Source organism: Ammodytes marinus (assembly GCF_949987685.1).
Source record: "Ammodytes marinus genome assembly, chromosome: 4".
NCBI lineage: Eukaryota > Metazoa > Chordata > Actinopteri > Uranoscopiformes > Ammodytidae > Ammodytes > Ammodytes marinus.
This window is the reverse complement of record NC_137233.1, coordinates 10,050,182-10,071,436: the sequence shown is the minus strand read 5'-3', so window position 1 is coordinate 10,071,436 and position 21,255 is coordinate 10,050,182. Positions and strand designations below refer to the sequence as shown.

The following is a 21,255-nucleotide window of genomic DNA, read 5'->3' as shown; positions in this document are numbered from 1 at the left end:
TACTATTCTTTACTTTACTTTTCGAAAATTGGGCAAAATATACGGTCCGAGCTGCACGATTTTCACTTCACTTTACACTCTTGACATCAAATTAGAAAACCCTAAAAAAAAAAGCAATGATTAAACATTAATAAAAAGAATTACCTATGCACTTGTTTTGCTGAGAGTTAGACGAGAAGACTGATACTACACTCTCATGTCTCCATGGTTAATATAAGCTACATAATACGTTAGGCCTTCAGACTTTGCTGGGATGGAAACAGCTCACCTGGCTCTGCCCAAAGGGGAAGACAAAATCTGACAACTAGATTCTGTGAAGTTCAGTCAGTAACACTTGATGTGATGTGTTGCATGTCTAATCCGTACAAAAAACTAAATGGTCATGGTTTATTGATGGAAATTGGCGCCAGACTATTTTTGAGCGGGAACAGTTACTTCCTGCTGGTTGCGAGAAAACCTCAATGCCACAACAAACATTTCTGCTGCTACCTCTTTGACCTCTCTGTGAGGTGAGCTGCAAACCTCAAGAAACTTTCATCTTTTCAGTATTTTTAAAACATTCCTCTGCGATTTACCTTGGAAAAGGATTATTTCCCCCACTGCATTTAGAAATGTAAATTAATAATGGTTGGTTTCCACCATTAAGTTCGCAGCTGTGTCTTGATATGGCCAAGCCAAACAGTTGAGGAGCTACCGGGCCCAGGTGCACACACCATGGGGTTCCTGACACTAAACCCTGCTCCACTGCCTTCCTCCAGGAGGTGCAGACAGCCACACTGTTTGGTTGTTACTGATACAATAACAATGGATGAATCACTGGGAATTTATTTTACTCAACACCTCAACGGCATAAGTAGAAGTAAATTTCCCTGCAGCTATATATTTTAACACTCGTATCCCACTGCAAATTGCGGTAGGTTTCTGCCAAATCAAGCAAAGTTGTGGCTACTAACAAGCCAGCGTGGCTTTGGATGTCAGTGGCAGCAGGTCTCACTCTGATGAGAGCAGAGCAGCATCTCTATGTGTGAAGAAAAAAACTGTTTCTGGTAATCAGTATGACAAACACAAGATAATGTGCTAATTTGCTTTAATATACTGTACACTTAGTGGCAACTTTATGATGGAGGCCTATACCTGTTAAGCCCAAAACAATCCAATATGAAATACTATATAGGCTATAGAAGTATCAGAAAGTTGTAATGCCTAAGCCTTTGAAATGTCTTTGTGTTTTGTTTTTCCGACATAGCCATAAAGGTGTTGATTCAATTAAAAGTTTTAGTGAGAGATCCCTGTGCTCAAGGTGTATATCTAATATGCTGCCCCATTACAAACACCACCCAATATACCTAGTCCAGACTCCAGTACTACAAAACATTTAACTCTGACTTCAACCATAAGTATTATTGAATTTAAACATTTTTAACCACAAAAAATGTATGTACGTATGTATTGAGTGAATGGTACATATTACACGCAAGCAAATACAACAGGGTACAACCACCCAGGTGTAAATTGGACGACCAAAAGCAACTGGCCAGTTTGTGTCTCTCATGTATTTTCTTCATTAGTGGTACACTGGAGTCTGGGGTAATCGTCTGCTCCTCTAAAACGCAAATATGCAGCAAATATAAAAATAAAAATGTTTGTGCAACATTTCAGCCAGATGGACCTCATCTGACATGATTTTTTTATAATAAATTCTTCAAGCTGTTTTTCACACAGTTGAGAGTCCAGATCTCCAGTTATTTTCCCTTGCTATGGCAGCAGAAACAACCCTTCCCTTATCTATTGTATATTTATAACTCAGTTTGTTCATCCGTGGAACATATGAGCTAAACCTCTGTAGTAATAGTTGGCTGAAGTGAGGTTCAGAAAAAGATAAAGACATGCAATTTTAGCCTAAACTACACATACATCACACATTTCAATGCAGACATCAAGTTGAACTACAGCCTTGATATGTGCACCTTGTAGCCTGTGTTAATTACAGGAAATGACTTCACACAGATAGGTAAGGGCTTTATTAATTTAATTTATTAAGATGCTACATAGTCCAACCAGGTTGGGTTGTTTTTATACACCAGAGAGAGACTACTTGACTAGGAATATTAATCTTCTTTTCAGATAGACTTATTTATTTATTTATGTACATACAAAACAGTTTCCCGACTGCTTACATTGATCATGGTGATGGTCACAGACTCCAGAACAGTTCAGTGTAGTGTGTTTTTACAACCGGCCCTGGATCAATGGGTATTTACATCAAATAATTTTCTGTTTAATCCTTCTTAGAGCAACACATTGGAGTAGTTTACTGCATTAGAGCAGGACATTTGGGACATTTTTAATCATATAACAGCATATTGGATTCTCCAACCAGGATTCATTGAACAAGAAGAAGAATTTTTAGTAAGTACTATATGACCCAGGTCTAGTAACCCAAGAGGGGACTGTAGCCTCAGGTCTGCTCTGCCCTCCCTCTAAGCAGCAAGTCATCCTCAACCCAACAACTTTACAAAGACACAGTGAAAACACAAGCTCACATTCTTTTTATTATCTTACCCAACAGTCAGATCCGTTGTCTTCCACTACACTTATCATGAAAAGATGGTTGTGTTTTGTATATATTTTTTTGGCTTAGCAAAGGGGGATGAACTCTTTTTTAACTTATCTTATGTTGATACAATGGGATAAGCAGGATGACGCTCTCCACTGATTTTTTTCCCTCATGCAAATTTGAAGATAAAACAATTTGAGAGTATGTTTCTTAGTTTGTTTATCTCTGACGAAAAAAATTAAATTGGGTTTGAAACGGTACAATGTTAGCAAGTGGTCCCCTCAAGGCTATAAGCTATAGGCTGTAAGCTTTTCCCCCTCTCCTGCTTGAGAAAAGATCAAAGGAGAGACACTCTTAATCTTGGTGCATTAAAAATTAACACGGCTGCAAAGGCAGTGAGGATATAACATTAAAAAGCAACGGATAAATGCTGAACAAACACCAAAAAACCGAACACAGGCCTGCAGTGAAGTGAAAGAAAAAAAACACACACACAGCAAAAGCAGTGGAGAGAGCAGGCATCTTAAAACTCTCAGTTGATATCTGACATACATTTGCCCCCAACAAAACAGAATGTCAACAAATGTATGGCTTGGTGGGAAAATATGAGAAACCAAAAACTAGCTGGAAAAGACCAAGGACCGTTTGTTAGGACACTGTGTTGTCAAGGAAACACATAACCATTCGCCTCTACATGCACGTTCTGTCCGTTTGTGGTTTCTCACTATATGTATGCATGCTTTCTGTGTGTGTCTGTGTATATATTTATATATGTTAATGTACTGTGTATATACCTCCATCTTGGCCTGAGAATAACTTGCCCAAACAGGTCACAAGGCAAGGCTTTCATCTGGAGAACATTTACAGAAACTATCTTATCCTACACATCGGGGGCCCATATCTGGTAGCTGCAGTAATCTTAAATGCTTTAACCCTAAAAACTATTTTTTTTAACTTAAAATCATAAAAATGCAACAAAAAACAAAAGAGAGAAAGAAAAAAAATCTAAAAAATTATAGTTGTGCAAACCTACAGCCAAATGACATTATATAATCCCCATTATAAATGCAATTAAATTAGATTGAAAAGTCCAGATGCAACCCTGTGTGTGAACGCATGCAATCAAACATCCCCCTCTGAATACTGGGAACATAGTGAGCACTGAGTGACAGGTGACGGGAGTAAGGTAGAATGAACAAAGAAAAAAACCTACGGTATAGTGTTTCATACACTGATCATAGTTGCTTTACAATCAAAGATGAGCCGATTTTACAAAGCCTCTGATTGGAGGAGTCAGTTTGAAAGCCCTGTGTCAAACCCCCGACTGTGTGGATCGTCTCTGGTAAATGCCTTCCTTAAAGGGCTTTTAGCTGGAAGGAACACCTGGATATACTGTACAGTGGGGGGAGCACGTATACACATATACATAGGCTCGGGCCTCCATCATTTAGAAAAAGAAACAGCAATACACTAAATTAACATTCGCTCAATTGCAAACTGACTCAATGGCACCAACACTTCCTCGCCGGTGAAAATCCATTGGTCAGACTCAATAGCATTAAATCAAGTTTCCATTACCCCCCACCCACAATACCTATATATATATATATATATATATATATATATATATTGGTATAATATACACTTTTGGGAAAGGGGCCAGAAATGATTATGTGATGATTACGTAGAGGCATGACCTTTAACAATAGGTTTGTTCATAAGATGAGGAATAGTTTTTTTTCTTATTTTTTTTTTCTCATACATTACTTTTGAATTTTTTTACATGAATGGAGACTGAATCAAAACTCGTACCACCCCCTCCCCCCACCTAGCAGATATGGCATTTCTGATCCAAAATCACAGATCCCCCTGTTTGTTTTTTCCCCCCAGAAAGCATGCTGCGCACAAACCGAAACTGCGCTGCCGTCTACAAGACCAACTTGCCCACGATGGCTCCCACCACAAAGAAGAGCACAATGAGGGCCACCGAGCGCAAGCTAAGCCCCTCCTCTCTCTTCATGCCAACTGAGGAGTGCTGAGATGACATCATGTTACTCTTCCTCATCCGCAGACCATCGTCCTCCTGGTAAGGTGAAGTAAGGGGGACAGAAGTGTGTGGGAAGAGGAAGAGGGGTGGTGTTTGGGAGAGGGAATGTGAAAAAGACACGGATCAGTTTGTCAGTCAATAAGATAAAGACAGTATTTATTTACAAGCTGTTAGAAATAGGATCTGCTCAAATCTCCATCCGACCCAATCCCCAGAGGACTGCGGAAGGCGCCAGGCTTTAACACACTTCATTTCCCAGCAGCGGGTGGGGGGCTCTGTTAGTTTAATATCAGCCGCAGGAGCAGCCAACAGCCGTTCTGCCTCCGGCAGGAACTTAAAGGGGAGGAGGTAATGGACGTGTTTGAGGGGTGGACAAATTCAGTATATCTGTAACGTGCATGCAAGTATGTGTGTGTGTATGAGCGTGCGCATGTGTGTGTGTGTGTGTGTGTGTGTGTGTGTGTGTGTGTGACTCATTTTCAGTGATCATTGTGATTGATGTCGTATTCATTGATTTGAGAAGTTGCCTTACAAGCTTGGAACCCTGAGGTCTGCCACTGATTATGGAAATGAGCAGCTGCACTTAATGCAAACCTCAGTCGCTGTATCTGTTCGATAAAGCAAAGGGTGGAGGACACCGCAACGTCATATGTGGAAATCAAATTTCAACTTAATTTGCTTATCTTGATTGCAAGCATCCATCAGTACAAAGAATAACACAAATGTGATTCTGGATGTTCAGTGATGTCATCTGCTAAATTTGGTGATTGGGATGATGGAGGTTTTATTTGCTCATTCAGTGGAATTACACTTAGTTCCTCTCTGTCTGTGACTTAAGACTGAAGATGGATTGGTTGTTTGAACTCTTCCATGTGTTAAAAGCGTCGACATACAGAATATATTAGAGGTGACATCATTGGCCTATTAATCAATTAGATGATCGACAGAAATCGAATCAGGAACAAATTCCGAGACAGAAACAATAGAAACACAAACCCAGGGTTTCCAGATGTGTTCAAAATATTGAGAATCACTGCTAAAGTAAGAACAATATATGTTTTGATGAAATGAAATATTGCATATTCACTCTAATGCAAAAAATTATTCTAATGTAAGTAATACACTGGCAAAGTTTCATGATGATTTCTGTTATTTCTTTAAAAAAAGAAAAAAAATGTATTACCATATTCATGTGCAGTGTTTAGCTTTACAAAATGGGCATATCTTATATGTGAGACTGACACCATAGTGATACATGGAATACCCTGTAAAATAAATAGATACATAATGAGCCAACTGTGGCCCTCTGGTCGTCTCACTCACCCTGATCTGTTTGTTTTCTTCCCGTAGCCTCTGCGCCTCCATCTGCAGCCTCTTACACTCCTCCATGATCTTCTTCACCTCCCCGTCATCCAGGGTGGAGCTCATGGACTTTGTAGTCAGCGAGGACGAATCAGACTTTAGCAAGCTGGAAGACATCTTGTTGGACTCCATGTCGTGCTGTAAGTGGGTAGCAAGTCATAACGCTAATAAGTTGTTCAGAGACTTTAATGTACTGTATGTATGCACACACAGAGTAAGCCTGCAGCAACATGAAACTTCCGTCTCTATGTTTGTGGAAGAGTTCACCCAGGGGTGCCTTTCATAAGTGGAGTTGGTTTCTATCACCCGTATCTCTTAAGAAACATGCCCTGTGGTGCACAGTGTTAAATGGGAGCCTTGTGTATATATCACACAGCTCGTAATGAATTGAAAACAACCACCAAGGGTCTTCTTCTGTCCATGTGTTCGTGAAGCCATTAGACTCTGCTCATGTCATGAGGAGACATTGTCTCTGCAACTGTGTGGGGTCTGAGAAGAATCACAACTTGTAATATGCTGCATGTGAGAATGGACAAAGTGACCCTTAGATGGGGAGTCGATGAGAGAGATAGAGAGAGAGAGAGAGAGAGAGAGAGAGAGAAAAAAAAAAAAAAAAAAAAAAGTAGAGAAAAATACTGAGATGGGACATGTGAAAATAGAGACGAACAGGATAGAGAAAGAGAAAGTACATGGATACAGCAGAGCAGAGGAAAGGTGGAGTGCTGGAGAACAATAAACATCATCTATAAATAATTGCAGCGCCGCCTTGAGACAGGTATAAACAAGCAAAACAAATGTACCGTACATAAAGAAGCAATAAAAAAGGCATAAATATGTTATGTTTGGTGAAAACCGGCAGCATGGCATATCAAGAGTCGTATATACTAACAATAAAAAATACATTGTGACACCATGCTGAGGCCTGTGCTTTTGAAAAAAAAAATGCCAGTAAGCAGCTAGACATATCATTCCTGCTGTTTCATTGATATACAAATCTTTTGTGACAACGAAAACAGACTTGTTGAGGCCAGGAGAGGAGGTGTGCGTGCTTACCGTTTTTTCGTTCTCCGCCGGCATGTCGAAAGCACACCTCAGCTTGGAGTCCATCAGCTCTTCTGGCTTAGCCTCCTTCCACTGAGAGACAGACCACCACACATTAAGAAAAAGGGTATCACTGCGTTACTACAATTTAATGACCAACATGCCCACAGTTTAACAGTGTACATGTCTATGTCTCAGTGTATCCTTTTTAAGCTAGAATTTTTTTTTCCAGAATCAGATTATTGTGTGTTTTATAATATTTGTCTTCAGTGTATCATTGAAAGCAGGACAATCCTTAACAGTTTGAAACTTTCAGGATAAATCAGTGCCCATGAGATTGTCCAAGGGGTTAAAGTTAAATTAGGCACTCCTCTGGTGGTTCCAATCAGATATCAGCAGCCGATGTTTAGAAAAGAAGAAAAAAAAAAAAAAAAACTAAGCCGGCCTGCATTTCATGCTGTGGCTGTGTATTTAGTCCACTTGCATGTTTAACATTTCCATCAACAGCTAGACTGTTATCAAGGAGATCTGCTTTGTCCATTGTCCCTCGACTCCACATGTCGCGTGAAACAACAATGGACAGAGAGGTACCACCTCATCTGTGCTCTTCTTACAACCCCACCTCAAAACAACTGCTTTCAAATCTAACCTCCGTGACAATCACAGAATTGCACAATAACCCAGCGTGAGTCAGGCTCTGCATCAGTCTCTTTTGTAACCGCGTCGCTCAGGCTGATTGTGTGCTTGTGCGGGTATTTTCATATGAGTGCGACACATAATATCTTACCGAACACTTTTTGCCATTTCAATGTTGATTTTCTTTATGTTGGCAAGCCATCAAAAGGATGACACACTGTTACGACTAAACTGTACTCTCATGGTGTTTTCTATTGCACTGCAACGCAACCTCTGGTTCAGGCTGGGAGTCGCAGATCAACAAATTCCTTGTAAAAAGAGTAACATTCAAAGGATGTATTTCCCGTCCTAATAAGGGCAGAGTTGATGACACAGGTGTCTGCTGTATGACAGACGGAGTTACATCTGTGGTTTTCAAGCATTTTTTTCAAAGAGTGATTTGGCTAAAACCATACTATGAGAGAATGATGATTTTAGTAAGGAGATGGACTCACCACTCCCTCCATGTCGGTCATGTCAGGAGGTGCTACCACAGACTGGACCATGAACTTGTGTTTGCTCTTCTCATTGGGGTCATAGTCAAAAGGCTGCAGCATAACTGAAATACAAAATGACAGTTAGTGTCAACACAGGAAAGAAAACATTTTCAGGCAGATTTTAGGCAGTTTTCTCTCGCCCTCTATAAAAAGAAACATTAAAACAATGATGAGATATTGCAGCAAAACTGTAAACTCTGCAGGGTTCAAATGTTTTAGGACAGTGGTATTGGGGTTGGGATCACTTCAAGACTTTCAGAGGATAAAATCCCTCACAAGTCACATATATTGATATGGACTGAAAGTATAACACTGCAATAGCTTATATATCTTAATGAAACTAAATAGTTAAAAGAGAGGAATTCTAGCCACATGTATTAAAGGTGGAGTCAGCAATTATAGGGAACAGTTTTTGTCAAAATCACTTTTTGTCAAAATCAGTGAATATCTCCTCATGGTCCGTTACCTTTTACTTTCTGTGCACTGAAAAAAAATCTGGTGTTAATACACAGCCTAGGCCCTGTAAACGGGTATGTAAACAAAGGATATGTCAACACAGGGGGACCACTGTAGCTGGCAAAATGCCAACTTAGTAGGCTGTGTGTATAAAATATATATAAATCTCATTAAACGTTCTTAGAATAGAAAATTCAATATTAAGATGGTTGTAAGACTGAACATATTCGGAGTATTATTTGCTTCCTCCATAGTATTAGTGTGCTGTGATGAGGGGTCACAAGCCAACAGTTTTGGAACCACTGCTCTACAAGGTCACGGATGATACCACCACTATACATCACCACACATTTTAACAGACACATTTTACACAACAACATACTTTATAGTTATTAGTTTCCATTAAGTTAAGAACTGAAAATAAGGATTTAGTAAAAACCGGGCTGTCAAATGCAGCACCTATAACGTGAACAGGAAATCCCAAAATGATTATCATAGTCATTTTGTCGTGTTGTGACTCCCTCCGTTTTTCCCCACTATTTTATTATCAAACCTCATACTCAAGAGAGGAAAACATGTCAGAAGTGTCTTGTTAGTATTCAAACTGCAGCAGACAGGAGGGAGCACCATATGATTTGTGGGTCAAATTTGCCGACCAAAATAAGAAACGAATACTCCAGAAACTCCAGCGATTAAGCTGATTGCTTCTCTTTGTCAGCAACTTTTCATCTTTCTCCCTGTCTCAACTCTTTATCAACTCTTCAGATTAAATGGGAATTAGTGAGTATCAAATAGCCATGTATTTGTCATACAATAAACCAGGGCCTACAGGTCTTCCAAGGTTCTGGGCTTGCCCCTGCTGCTCGGAAAAAGTGGTGGAGATGATTTATTTCTAAGTTTGTGTTACCTTGACGGCGAAACACTGACGGGTCAACAAATACCCCAGGGGGTAATCCTACTAACAGCTTCCAACCTTGTCTTTTTTATTTCTGAACGTTACATATCGCTCTAACCAAAAGCAGGTGTGGGGTTGGAATACTACTTTAACTCATCACCACATCAGTGCACTCAGTCGGTGGTGTAGTATTTGATCTCATTCCAGTGACTGAGAAGGTATTTGAAAGCTGGTACCATGATTTACAATGATCACTTTCTTAAGTCGGTGTTGAAGTTAAGGAAGTGCAAAGAGGGGATGGCAATGGATATTGATTGGTAATCTTTCTTCATTTTTTAAAATGAGGGTGTAACTGAAAGGCGTATTTTGACATCAGTACCAACCACATCTGCAATGCCTGTGTGATCCTTTGGCTTTCGCTTGAAACAAATGACCTCCTAATTTCAAAGCCAGTGTTGCTATCAGGATGGTTCATATATGGCACATGCCAATTCTCCCTAGAGTGGGAAACCTCAGAGATGTAGTGAACCATTACTGCAATCAGGGCAGTTCAATATTGCAAACCAGAAACAGACGGCACGAACAGATTGAGAACGTCCTGTTTGAGTCAGACCCAATTTGCACGGCCATCCACCTTGGGTCCAAGGGGACAAAACTAGAGAATAGACGCAGGAAGGCATGTTAAGTTCTTTGGGCAGCAATGAATAACATGAAAAAGCTCCTGGGAAGTGGGAAAAACACATAGCCACAGTAGGGGGAAAAAGTCTTTTAACTCAACTTTGATCTACAGTCTTTGAACACGCTTCTACAAAAAGCTTCTCCTACTAATGGCATGATTTCGTATTCTTACTTTCACACTGGGCAATCATTTATACAACTCAAAGAGGCTAATTGTAGTTAACACGGTCAAGCAGAATGCTAATCACCTGCCTGCTCGATGATGAATGGAACCATTACAGGGGTGAGGGAGGGAGGGAGGAACATTTTCCTTTCCTGTCACTACATTATTGTGTCCCATGAGACAATATGCTCACAACAGAGTTAGCACTAACTATTTACCTTAACTTCTTCTTAGCGAGGTTCAGCCATGGACTCTGCCCTTTCATAATGACCACACAAACAGAATATAACTATTTCAAGCCCTGCACAAGATTCTCTGTTGTATGGCTACAGGTACAACTAATGAGAATGTACACGTCGGCTGGATCAAATCCCAGTTGACATTAGGCAAAAGGTTGGACAGGTCGCCAGTCAATCAGAGGGGCTTACAGATACAAACAAGTTAAGGTCACCGGAGCACCCGGAGAAACCCCATGCAGGTTTGAACCCAGAGCTCACTCATTATTAAACTACAGTAATTGTTTCAGCTCTAGTCTCTGGCTATGGGTGTAATGACTGAAGACATTCAAGGCTCAATTCCTTTTAACACCCCAATAACACCTCAATATAGAAAAAAGAACCAGTGCCATTTTGAAAAGTATTCTGTCACTCAGTTTAAAAAAAAAATAACAATACTTTGGCACCTAATTTTATGTGAAATCCTAGCAGCATAGTAGGAATTAAAAATAAGGGCATAAAGACCAAAGCATTGCATTCATTGATCAACAAATTCTGAGCGAGACACGAGGTGAATTCCCTTGACACAACGTGACACGAAACGAGATACGATATGACACGTGATACCATAGGTTTCATTGTTACACCCCTATCTATAATAGAAACCTTTTGACACTGATTCAGAGAAGCCTCCATTGTGACAGGGTGCTCCCTGTCTGTCTACTCTGTTCAATATTACTCAACAGAACCCTGGTCAGAGATCAGCAAACCTAAAGAGACAATATAGCGTGGGAGTGAAGAAGAGAGGGGAGTCAGTCGGAGTTGTCTATTCACCGGCCTGGAGGGAAAACTCAAGAGCTAACTCTCATGAAACTCCTATTCAGGCTTCTCAGGGAAGCAGGATCACACATTTCTGATTGTGCTCTCCCAGGTCCATCTAAAGCAATAGCATTCAAAAGTAAAATTATACTGACTAAAAACCAGCCAACATATTTCTGCCTGTTATAGAAATGGCTTTCAAATATTGGAACAGGCCACGTGTATAAAACATAAGCATAAATGGTTTATCAATTAAGACACACAAGAAATTAGTGTAAAGACAAGCTAATTCAGCTTATTCAGGTAACTGCAAATTGTTATTTTTTTCAAGTGAGGTATGTAGTTTTGCTTTCCGCCTCCCTAAGAATGTTAACATGTCTCGAGTATTTCAGATGAACTTCTGACATATTCCCAGAAGAAGCTCAATATTTGTGGACTCAAGGATTTTTTTTTTTAAACATTCACGCCACATATTTTTTTCCACTGGATGCTGCTACATAACACCAATCAAGCTCAGCAACATTCCTGTGGTCATGGCTACATCGCACATATACAGTTACAGTCTGGTTGAGCTTCAAAAGCAGTGTGTGTATCCTCGGCTAAGCCAGCAGATGACACATCTCCAGTTTGTAGGTGTCCTGTGGCAGACCGTATCCCTTAGGCCCAATGCATAACATGTCTATGTAGCTTTTGTGCTGCTTTGTTAAATATCAAGGGGCAAGAAATACAAGAAAAAAAATGGACTGCAACATGTCACACATCATATGCAATCTTGTTGGATGGAATATCTTTGCAAAGGCATATTTTTACAAGTGATGTTGGTATGACAACCAAGCAGTGTTTACTTCACTCAGCTAGAACAGTGTAGGGTGTTCAGAGATTTTAATCACTTGACTTAAAGCAGCTTTTAATATCAGGAAGAAAGACAGAAACACTTAAGAGTTGCCCTGTGGAGTTTCCTGGTAGAGGAAAAAGTATGTAAACATTCATTGTTGCACTAAACACAAAGTATGTGTCCTTGAGGTCATTTAACCCATTTTGAAACCTGAATTGGCCATGTTTATTTGCTCTCTCTTGTTTTTGACTGCTTTTGCATTGTCAAATTTATATTACAGTGACAAAAGTATGACAATATTTATCTCTACAACATATTATTGACACAGTACAGCACCCGGGGCACTCAGTGGCTGATTAGGCTGTTGCTTAGATTTAAGTGGTCTGCTTCATTTGGCTGTGCCACTTGTGACATAGCTGTAATATTGGGGAAAGCGAGTTTTAAGGGATTCCAGGTGATGATAAAATCAGCAACATATAGTGGGGACACTGTGTTGTAATGCTCATTTTTAAGTTTCAAGATTGTAATTAGGGTTTCTACTAGAAACTGTTTTCATGGTGTGGTGTCCAAAAAACCCATCATATTTCTCACAGTTATGATGTCATAAGGAGAGAGAAATCTGAATTGGGTTTTTGAACTAAGCTTTTCAGAAAGGTAGAAGTGGAGAAAAGGAGAGAAGGTTAATTTTTCTCATACTTTTGGAGTCTCTAGACACAGCAGGGACCCAGGTTAATGTTGAAAACCATGAAAAAGTATATTTTGCATAATAGGTGCCCTTTAACTTTAAGCACTTTAAAACAGTACGTTATCTTTACTGTTTTAATTCAATTTTGTTTACGTGTCACATAGTCTTCGATTCCAAGGCAGCATTTGCTGTGCTGTGTTGCCTTGAAATAGGGAAACCACGGCAAGGTGTATTTTGTCACGCCCCTTTTGCAACCAAGATGCATAGAAGCTGACAGCAGAGGCAGGAAGATGGCAGTCAGCACTGTACACTCCCACACATTCCTAAGAAGAAGCAAATCCCCTGTGTGAGTTTACCATGGGTGTGCTGTGCAGGGCCTTTAATAAGGACACTGCTCTCCGAGTTCTCCCTGAAGGCAGATAGAGGTTGCAGACTACAGTTAAAAGTGGCTACATTCTCGGAAAAGCAATCTCTTTCGGGGACTCAAACCTCTGACCTTTCTCAGCCTAATACGGGTGAGAAATGATGGCTGCACTGACAGAGAGGACTGTGCTGATATGTCGCCCACTGCTGACAGCAGGCCCCGGTGACACAGTTTGCAGTTGATGTCACCAGATAGGGGTGGTTGTAAAATGAGTATGTGGCTGTAAAAGGCAGAGTTGGTACAGTGTGGAAAAACAAGCCTGTACCTGAGACCTGCCTGAAGGGACAGTAAAAGAGGACGAGGGGATAGTGGTAAATAGAGGGGACTAGCATCTGTGTTATGTAAAAAGTGCAAACTTACGATAATAGAGAGAAAAATCAAGACACAAATAAAAACAATGGCAATGGTGTAGCGGCTATAGGGCTTCAACTAATTATAATTTTATGTCAATTGCAAAGTCTATAAAATCTCAAAAAGAGGCAAACAGGCAAAATCAAACAACTTTAAAGCTATAGCGCATAACTTTTTCATATAAATGAATTTTGGTTAAATTCAAGCCATCGCTAAATGAGTTGACACAAAGTTGATAAAACCTATCAGCTCCACAAAACTCGTGTATTTCTCAGTATGGCAGCATTTACAAACTGGTGTCACCCCGTGACACATAGCGTAGGAAGAAAATCCCAAGACGTGCACGTTAAATGTTTCAGTTGTTGATTCTACTGCTTAGAAAATACCTAGACATACAACATGAGATATAAAATCCAAGCGTGATCACCGAAGGCTTACCGAATGTAGGTGCGCCAAAAGGGTTAGTTACTCAGAATTCCACATGGGGGAAACAAAAGTTACACACTATAACTTTAAAGGCCCAAAGTCAGTCTCTACTTCCTAAACCATTACCTGAGACGTTGATTGAAGTGCCGGCATCAATGATTCCGCTGTTTGGCCGAACACAGTATCGGCGTGGCGCCGTCGTCTTGACCTTGAAACACACATTCCTGTCTGTAGGGTTGGAGAGCTTGAGATTTGTGGTGACCACATCTGAGAATGGACCTGTGAAGGACAATAAGGCGGACAATTAAAACCTATGCTTTTGACGTAGAGCGTTGTTAAGTTCTCTTTGACAAAATACGCTTTTTTTGGCATCATGAGACTGCAATCTTAATTTCATCAGAAGATCGAAAAGCATCATGGAAGACCGTTGAAAAAACACTTTCACAAATCACATGAAATAGCAAAAATGACAGCTGGACAGCCTGGCACCTTTAATTTCGATGTTGGTCATTTCAAGTAATGATCTCACTCACCACACATCAGTTCATCATTTAAATTGTTTGAATGCCAAGAGGGTGGAGAACATGACACATGTACAGAGGTTGATGGAAAATAAAACTGCCACTGGCACGCAAACTCAAGGAAGCTTGTAATGCAATTTGAGCTGAGCAGTCAGAAAGTGACATAATTGAGGCAAATTAGGTTCTCTTAGTTGATTGATCAAAGTACATCAAAATAAAAATCCATCATCCACTGCTTCAGAAAAAGCCCCGGTTTAAAGATTTATTCAAAAAAATTATAGAAAAATAAGGAGAAGAAAAATAAACGTCTTAGCATTGGTATACAGTTTCCTTTATATAAAATGAAAACATGTATTTATGCTGAGGTATCAAGGAAGAACGTAAAGTGGAACTTGAAATTATTAGGTTGTAATACATAATATTAACATATTGTCATATATTATCATACTACATACACATCAGAAGAGGGCTAATCTAAGCTTCCAAACCATGCGCATTGACTGAAATACCAGTGGGTAAAGCTTATTAAAAATGTATGTTAACACATTCAAATGTGGTCTAACTTGATGTGACTTTAAATACAACAAATGTAATGCACTGCCCGTAATTTGGACCTGCTGCCACATATTTTCTTTATTTGACCTGACATTTTGATAAACAGAAATGTTCTACCAATTCAACTAATGCAGTTTTTTTTGACTGGAAGTTATCCTCAAGATACATGATTCCAGTCTGTTTCTCACATTAAAACTCATAGTATCTCAGTAACATACCTTGGTGAGAACTGGACTATTGGAAATATGTGAAAGATGCAAACTAAACCATCTGTTTCTTTATTTTACTCTCTAGATTGATGTCGACTCCTGATGTATTGCCTGTCCTACTGATTAAGAAAAACAAGTATCAATTCACCCAAATCTTCTAAAGAGTAAACTGTGGATACAAATCTATAAATCACAGACTTTTACTACTGCACGCCATGACCAGAGTAGCTGACGCAGCTTGGCTTCAACTAATTACTGCTATCATTGTTGATTCAGGCCGCATCTCTCTAAGGCTCTCACAAAGCCAGATGCATTAACCTGCAGAGATTAATCAATAATGCTGAAAAACGCCTCACAACAAAAGCCACAGCAAAGAAACGCTGTGCCAAGTCGAAAATGTGAGCAAAGGTTAAGTGAGTTATCTATCCAGACTGCAGCAGTTTGTTTTTACTGAGCAAGTCATGTTACCAACTTTAATGTTAAATACCAAAAGGTGATTAGTTTCAGTTTTTTCTTGCACACAAATCAACTAATTGTATTTTACTGTTAAGTAAATTGGCTAATTCCATTTTGTTTACGTTCACGTTGTTGTGACAGATTGCACCCTGGTCTTAACCTCATTGAAATGACAGCAGATGCCTCCAATAAATGTATAATAATTATAATATGGCGGTCACGGTAACGCTCAACCTTGAATAAGGCCTGAGGTTGAGGGAGTTAAGAGAAACAACGACGTGAAGAAGGGGAAAGAATAGAGGCAATCAGCCATTGAGACAATGGAAGTGATATAGCAAATATATATAGTATATATTATAATCCCCCTGAATTAATTTCATCCTCAGCTGTACTATTTGATTATTGCCAGGTGCATTGTCATACTTGTACGTGAAAAATTATTAGTTCAAATGCATATTCAAGAATCACATGGCCATCACAAACTAAAGGTGAGGTTAATAATAATAAAAGTCGCTAGCTTGCGAACGTTATCCCAGCAGCCTTACCATCCTGTCCTGATCCTGAACTCCTAAATGGAGTTATAGCGTTCCCTTTGTCTAGTTTTAGCATCCAGTGATCGTCTTCACAAAAACACTGTCCCAGTCGGGAGAACTATTATTTTGTATTATAAAAATCATAGAAAACAGATTTCTTTGCAACACATGTTTTTAATATCAACAGCAAACTTGCTTTAACTTAGGAGAGATAGGTGAAAATCTACCCCACCCCAGGCAAAAATCAACTAAAGAGAAGGTCATATTAATGGCAACATATTGGCCTTCCATTCCTAACACCAGGCTTGCAGTCTCTAGATTGAATGAACCCATCCCATACGGTTTGTAATTAGTGGCATTTTTTTAAGACATGTAGATTCCGATTATGAGCCTAATTAATCAGACTGAAAAGACATTTCTTTTTACTACTCATTATGTAGTCTGGCAGTCCCTATTGTTAATCCCTTAACCCCCCACAAAGATCTGATTGGCTCGATTGTCAGTTCGTCAACCTGAAAAAAAAAACAGCCGTCAATCAGCACTTACCCTATCCCCATTTGAACTGCTAAAAAAAAACTAAGACGTGGGCGTCCAATCAGAGGCACCAGACAGTTTGAGAAGTATCGTTATTGCACTCACATGCAATACCTACAGCAAGAGCTGATTCAAAATGAAGAATGAAGTGAATGGATTTTCACTTTTCGCAACGGTAAATACATTAACAGAAGATTCAAATGTGTTGCTGAGCGTGAAAAAAAAAACATTGACACTGGAGAAAGTCCTAATGAGTGTTCTTTGATTTTATCGCACATGACACATATTGTATGGGAAGCACCCTCGCTGGTATCCCCGGTTTAGTTCTAATACATCTCTTCCTATAGCATTGCCTCATGTGTTCTTTCACAAAACCACAGTAATACAAGTCATTCAACTTATTCCTGTTATATCTGGCAACCGTTGCTTTATCGACAGGAAACACCAGAAACTGCACGAAATGTATCCCGATAGCTGACTAGCAACCGTTGGTCACTCCTGTGTTTTTCCAGTACCTCTTGTGAGAACCGAGGTAATTCATACTTAAGTGAAGGCCAATGACGAATGTACGTATGACTTCCCAAACTACTGTGGATACGGTGCCAATACCACACACACACACACAGACTTTACATCAGTCAGACTAAGTTTCATTATGGAAATTTACAGCATCATAAAACATATTAAACAAATATTATTCATGAATTATTCTTTGTCTATGAAAGAGCTATACATTTATTATTAGTTTTTTTTGTGTCCTTTTGCAGCTGCACATTAAAGGGTCTATTCGCATCATACAAATCCCAGTGACCAGCCAAAATATCATTAGACATTTATATTGGTTGAATTGGGTTTTAAGACACTGATAGTGAGGTCATGTTTTTCGAGCAGCGGAGCCAGTGAAAAGCTCTGCTGCACATCATGACTTCTTTGTGTTGACGGTGAACTGCTTGTTGACCAACTTCCAGATAGAAATAACATTTTACCTTGTGATTTCACGCTACTGTTATAGAAACCTCAAAACTCAGCCAGGCCAAGTTTCCTAATCAAAGCATACCTTTCTGACAAAATAACAAATTAGGCCAATGCAGTAGCTATTACGGTGAGCGAAGCCTGTGTAGTTGAGAAGACAGGCACACTCACACTGCGCACGTAAACATGGCGCTTTTACAGAATTAGCACATACACAAGATTGGAGATAAAGTTTCGGCTCAGAAAACATCCAGAGCTACTGACACTTCCCTTCCCCTTTGAGCAAAGACAGACGGGAAATTCAGACCCTCGCCGGCTTGGCTTGACTTCTAAAGGCTTTTAATGAAAGGGACTCACGCCACTGACTACTGTACACCTGATCTACTACTTCCTGAAAATTTCATGGGATTGCCTCCAACTCACAAAAAAAAAAACACACAAACGGCAGCTAAAAACTATTATGAAGAGCTGACATTCAAAGCTGTCGTCTTTCAAGGTTATATTATAATAACACAAGATAAAAAGTAGGGAGCCAGCAGTTTTTTTTCTAAGGATTTGTTAATAATACTCCTGACGAAGATGAAAATGAATAAAAACATGAAAAAGTCCAGTCCCTAACACGTAAGGGTATTTGGCTCACAGTTGGGCTGAGCCTGACTTGCTGCTAACAGACTTCCTCTGTTTTTCCTGAAGTTTCACACCGCGTGCCTACATATTACTTGGGGCCTGAGTATCGGCATGTGACCTGTGCGGTATTGTGTAGTATACTGAGAGGTTAACATAGTTCCCTCTGCCTGGTTATCGTTCATGCATCAACATATCTGATTAGACACTTGATATACATCTATTATGTCACATACTTTTTTTCTGATTGGCTGGCATGTGTCCATTTCCAATCCTGTGATGAAACATTTTCAGCATTCTTCCAGTCAGTGGCTTCACCTTAGTTTTAAACCAGTGTGTTAGGTATAACAAACTAGATGACCGTACCAGAGGTTACCATAGCAACAGTGCGTCTGCCTCATGTTAAGCTAACAGTTCAAGAATAAAGCGTGTGATATTCGATATTCATCTTATGCGAACAAATGTCACTGAAGAGAGTCGACCAAAATCCAACAGCAAATTGATTATAACAACAATCATTGGCTCTTTAGCCAAGTTATTTAAAATGTAATATACCGGTAATCACTGTTTCACTGCATGCCTGTTCCTTTATTAAATATGCTTTTTTTTTTTTTTAGTCAATCCTACATCAACCTGGTGCTGTACATGCTCACACGCAAATCTACTACAGGTATATTAATCTTCAGATGAAAAAGTCTTAACATTGTCAATATTGGTGACCTGCTTTTTAAAGATTTATATCTTCAGTTACCAATAAAAGGGCTTGAAGCTGAGAGCCACAGATAGGGCAGGGATGTTGAAAATGAAAGACAAAATTACACTTTGTTCCTTTTGGGTCTTTTCATGTCTTATTCCTGAACTCGCAAATTACATTTTAAAATGCATAATCATTTGAACCCAGCTTCTCTTTTTGCACCCGGTCGAGGATACTTTTTTTTTTCCTCTGTGTCCATTATTTCCTAAAATCAGGACAACTATTATTACTATATCATTGCTTATGCATTTCACAGGTACAGGACTCTGTCACCTCGTTCCTATTATCAACAAACAGCATGGCTCAAGCATAACACATCCAAATGTATCTACATGTATAATGTGCCATGACTGTAATCATAGTAAATAACAAAAGTGAAGGAAATGACACATATGTGAGCACTAGATGCTCAACATGATGTGTCTTTAAACTGACTGAACTGAGTTCACAAAAAGACAACATATAACCAACTTGTCATCATACCCATACTGTGATCTATCCAATTAGTTCGGTAAATTCCACCACAATGAAACTCAGCAAACCACAGACCACATTGACCTACTGTTGATATCTCCAAACATCACTACTGATTAGAGTGACAGTTTGACTTTATTTGTAGGCTAATTGCCCTGTGAACAATTACAACTATTAAGTAGCTTAATAAAAGTATAACTTGCAATACTTCAAACTGTGTCAGCATATCTGTAATCTGTTATAAAACGTACACAAAATGACCATATGCGTTTACTGTTGATCATTATTTTGGGCCTAAAGTAACGTGACATCTTGCAGCAAAATGTCGAGCTTCACCCAAATGTCTATGAGCGATTTAAAAGCCCAAACTGTAAGGATGGTGGGCATGCTGATGACCCGTTGCTGAGGCTAAAACACATTTATAGCAGAGGTTACCCAGTTCCTTCGCCCTGTGAGCTGTCAGGTTATTAAATGACAGCTGGCTTGGTCAACAGTGCGAGGCAGCCAATCAGCGAGCGAGCTAATGTTAGCTAGCAACACCTGCTAAGGATGTTGCAGCTTATGTGCAATGAAAGGTTATGAATTAAGGTGTCAAATACGTAGCCATATATATATATTATGACTGCTGTCTCCCAGTGGACATGCGAGCTGTGTGTTGCACTTTTATAACTGCTTTAAGAAGCACTTGCTGCAGCAGGAAATTAGTGACAGGGCCTGGCTAGCTTAGCCGTCAGAAGCTAATCCAGCTAGCTAGTTAGCTGTCAGTTGACCCGCTGTCCTTTCAGAGTGTTTTTATTCTTTTCATGAGGGCAATACTGTCTAAATGTGTAGAGCGGATCCTCCCCTGTTTGGTTACCGTAACACTGGCCTGCCCCCCTCCTCCTGACCCTCACCCCCGCCTCCCCGCCCCTCTTACCTCTGAATTTCAGTTCGTGCTGCGGCTCCAGCAGCAGAACCTGTTCCGGCCTGGCCATGTCCCAACAGCTGGAGCGGGGTTATCGCGCGTCTGCGACCAGTTCCTGTCCGTTACCCCCGTGTATGGATGTTGCAGAGTGTCGCAGTGTCAATACGAGTTTGTTTGTATCAATGGAATAGCTGTGGATATCCTGTCCCACCCCCCGGTCACTGGGTGCTGTGCTACTCGAGCTACTAACGGCTGTTGTGATGCAGCAGGAAGGGACCGAGAGACAGCCTGGTGACGTCACTACCTCTGCATAGCATAGCCACCCAGCCAGCGGGGAGGGTGACAGACACAGACCAGGGTGATGGGTGCTCGCTGGCTGGACTGCCAGGGGGCACCCGGGAACGGTGGAGACGCCTACTCATTTTATATGGACATGGACATGAACCCAAACATGCCCACAACATTCAGAATCTTAGTTTATCAATATCATTCTTCTGCTTCAACGTGAACTTGCACATTCATGATCCCAATGTCATTTTTTTCTGGATGGACCACTTGTTAAATGGGGATGACACTATCTTTCCTCGTGAAGA

The 21,255-nt window shown here is 40.0% G+C and overlaps 1 protein-coding gene across 1 annotated transcript; it reads right to left on the bottom strand.

Annotated features, from left to right (window-relative positions):
* Positions 1 to 2,112: 2,112 nt before the first annotated feature.
* Positions 2,113 to 20,918, bottom strand: vapb (VAMP (vesicle-associated membrane protein)-associated protein B and C). Its single transcript, XM_080026711.1, has 6 exons — positions 20,675 to 20,918; positions 14,253 to 14,405; positions 8,138 to 8,241; positions 7,020 to 7,100; positions 5,928 to 6,104; positions 2,113 to 4,640 (listed from the first exon to the last, which is right to left on the bottom strand). Exons 1-6 carry the CDS (start codon positions 20,730 to 20,732, stop codon positions 4,485 to 4,487), a joined length of 729 nt encoding a protein of 242 aa, XP_079882837.1. The 5' UTR covers positions 20,733 to 20,918; the 3' UTR covers positions 2,113 to 4,484.
* Positions 20,919 to 21,255: the final 337 nt, after the last annotated feature.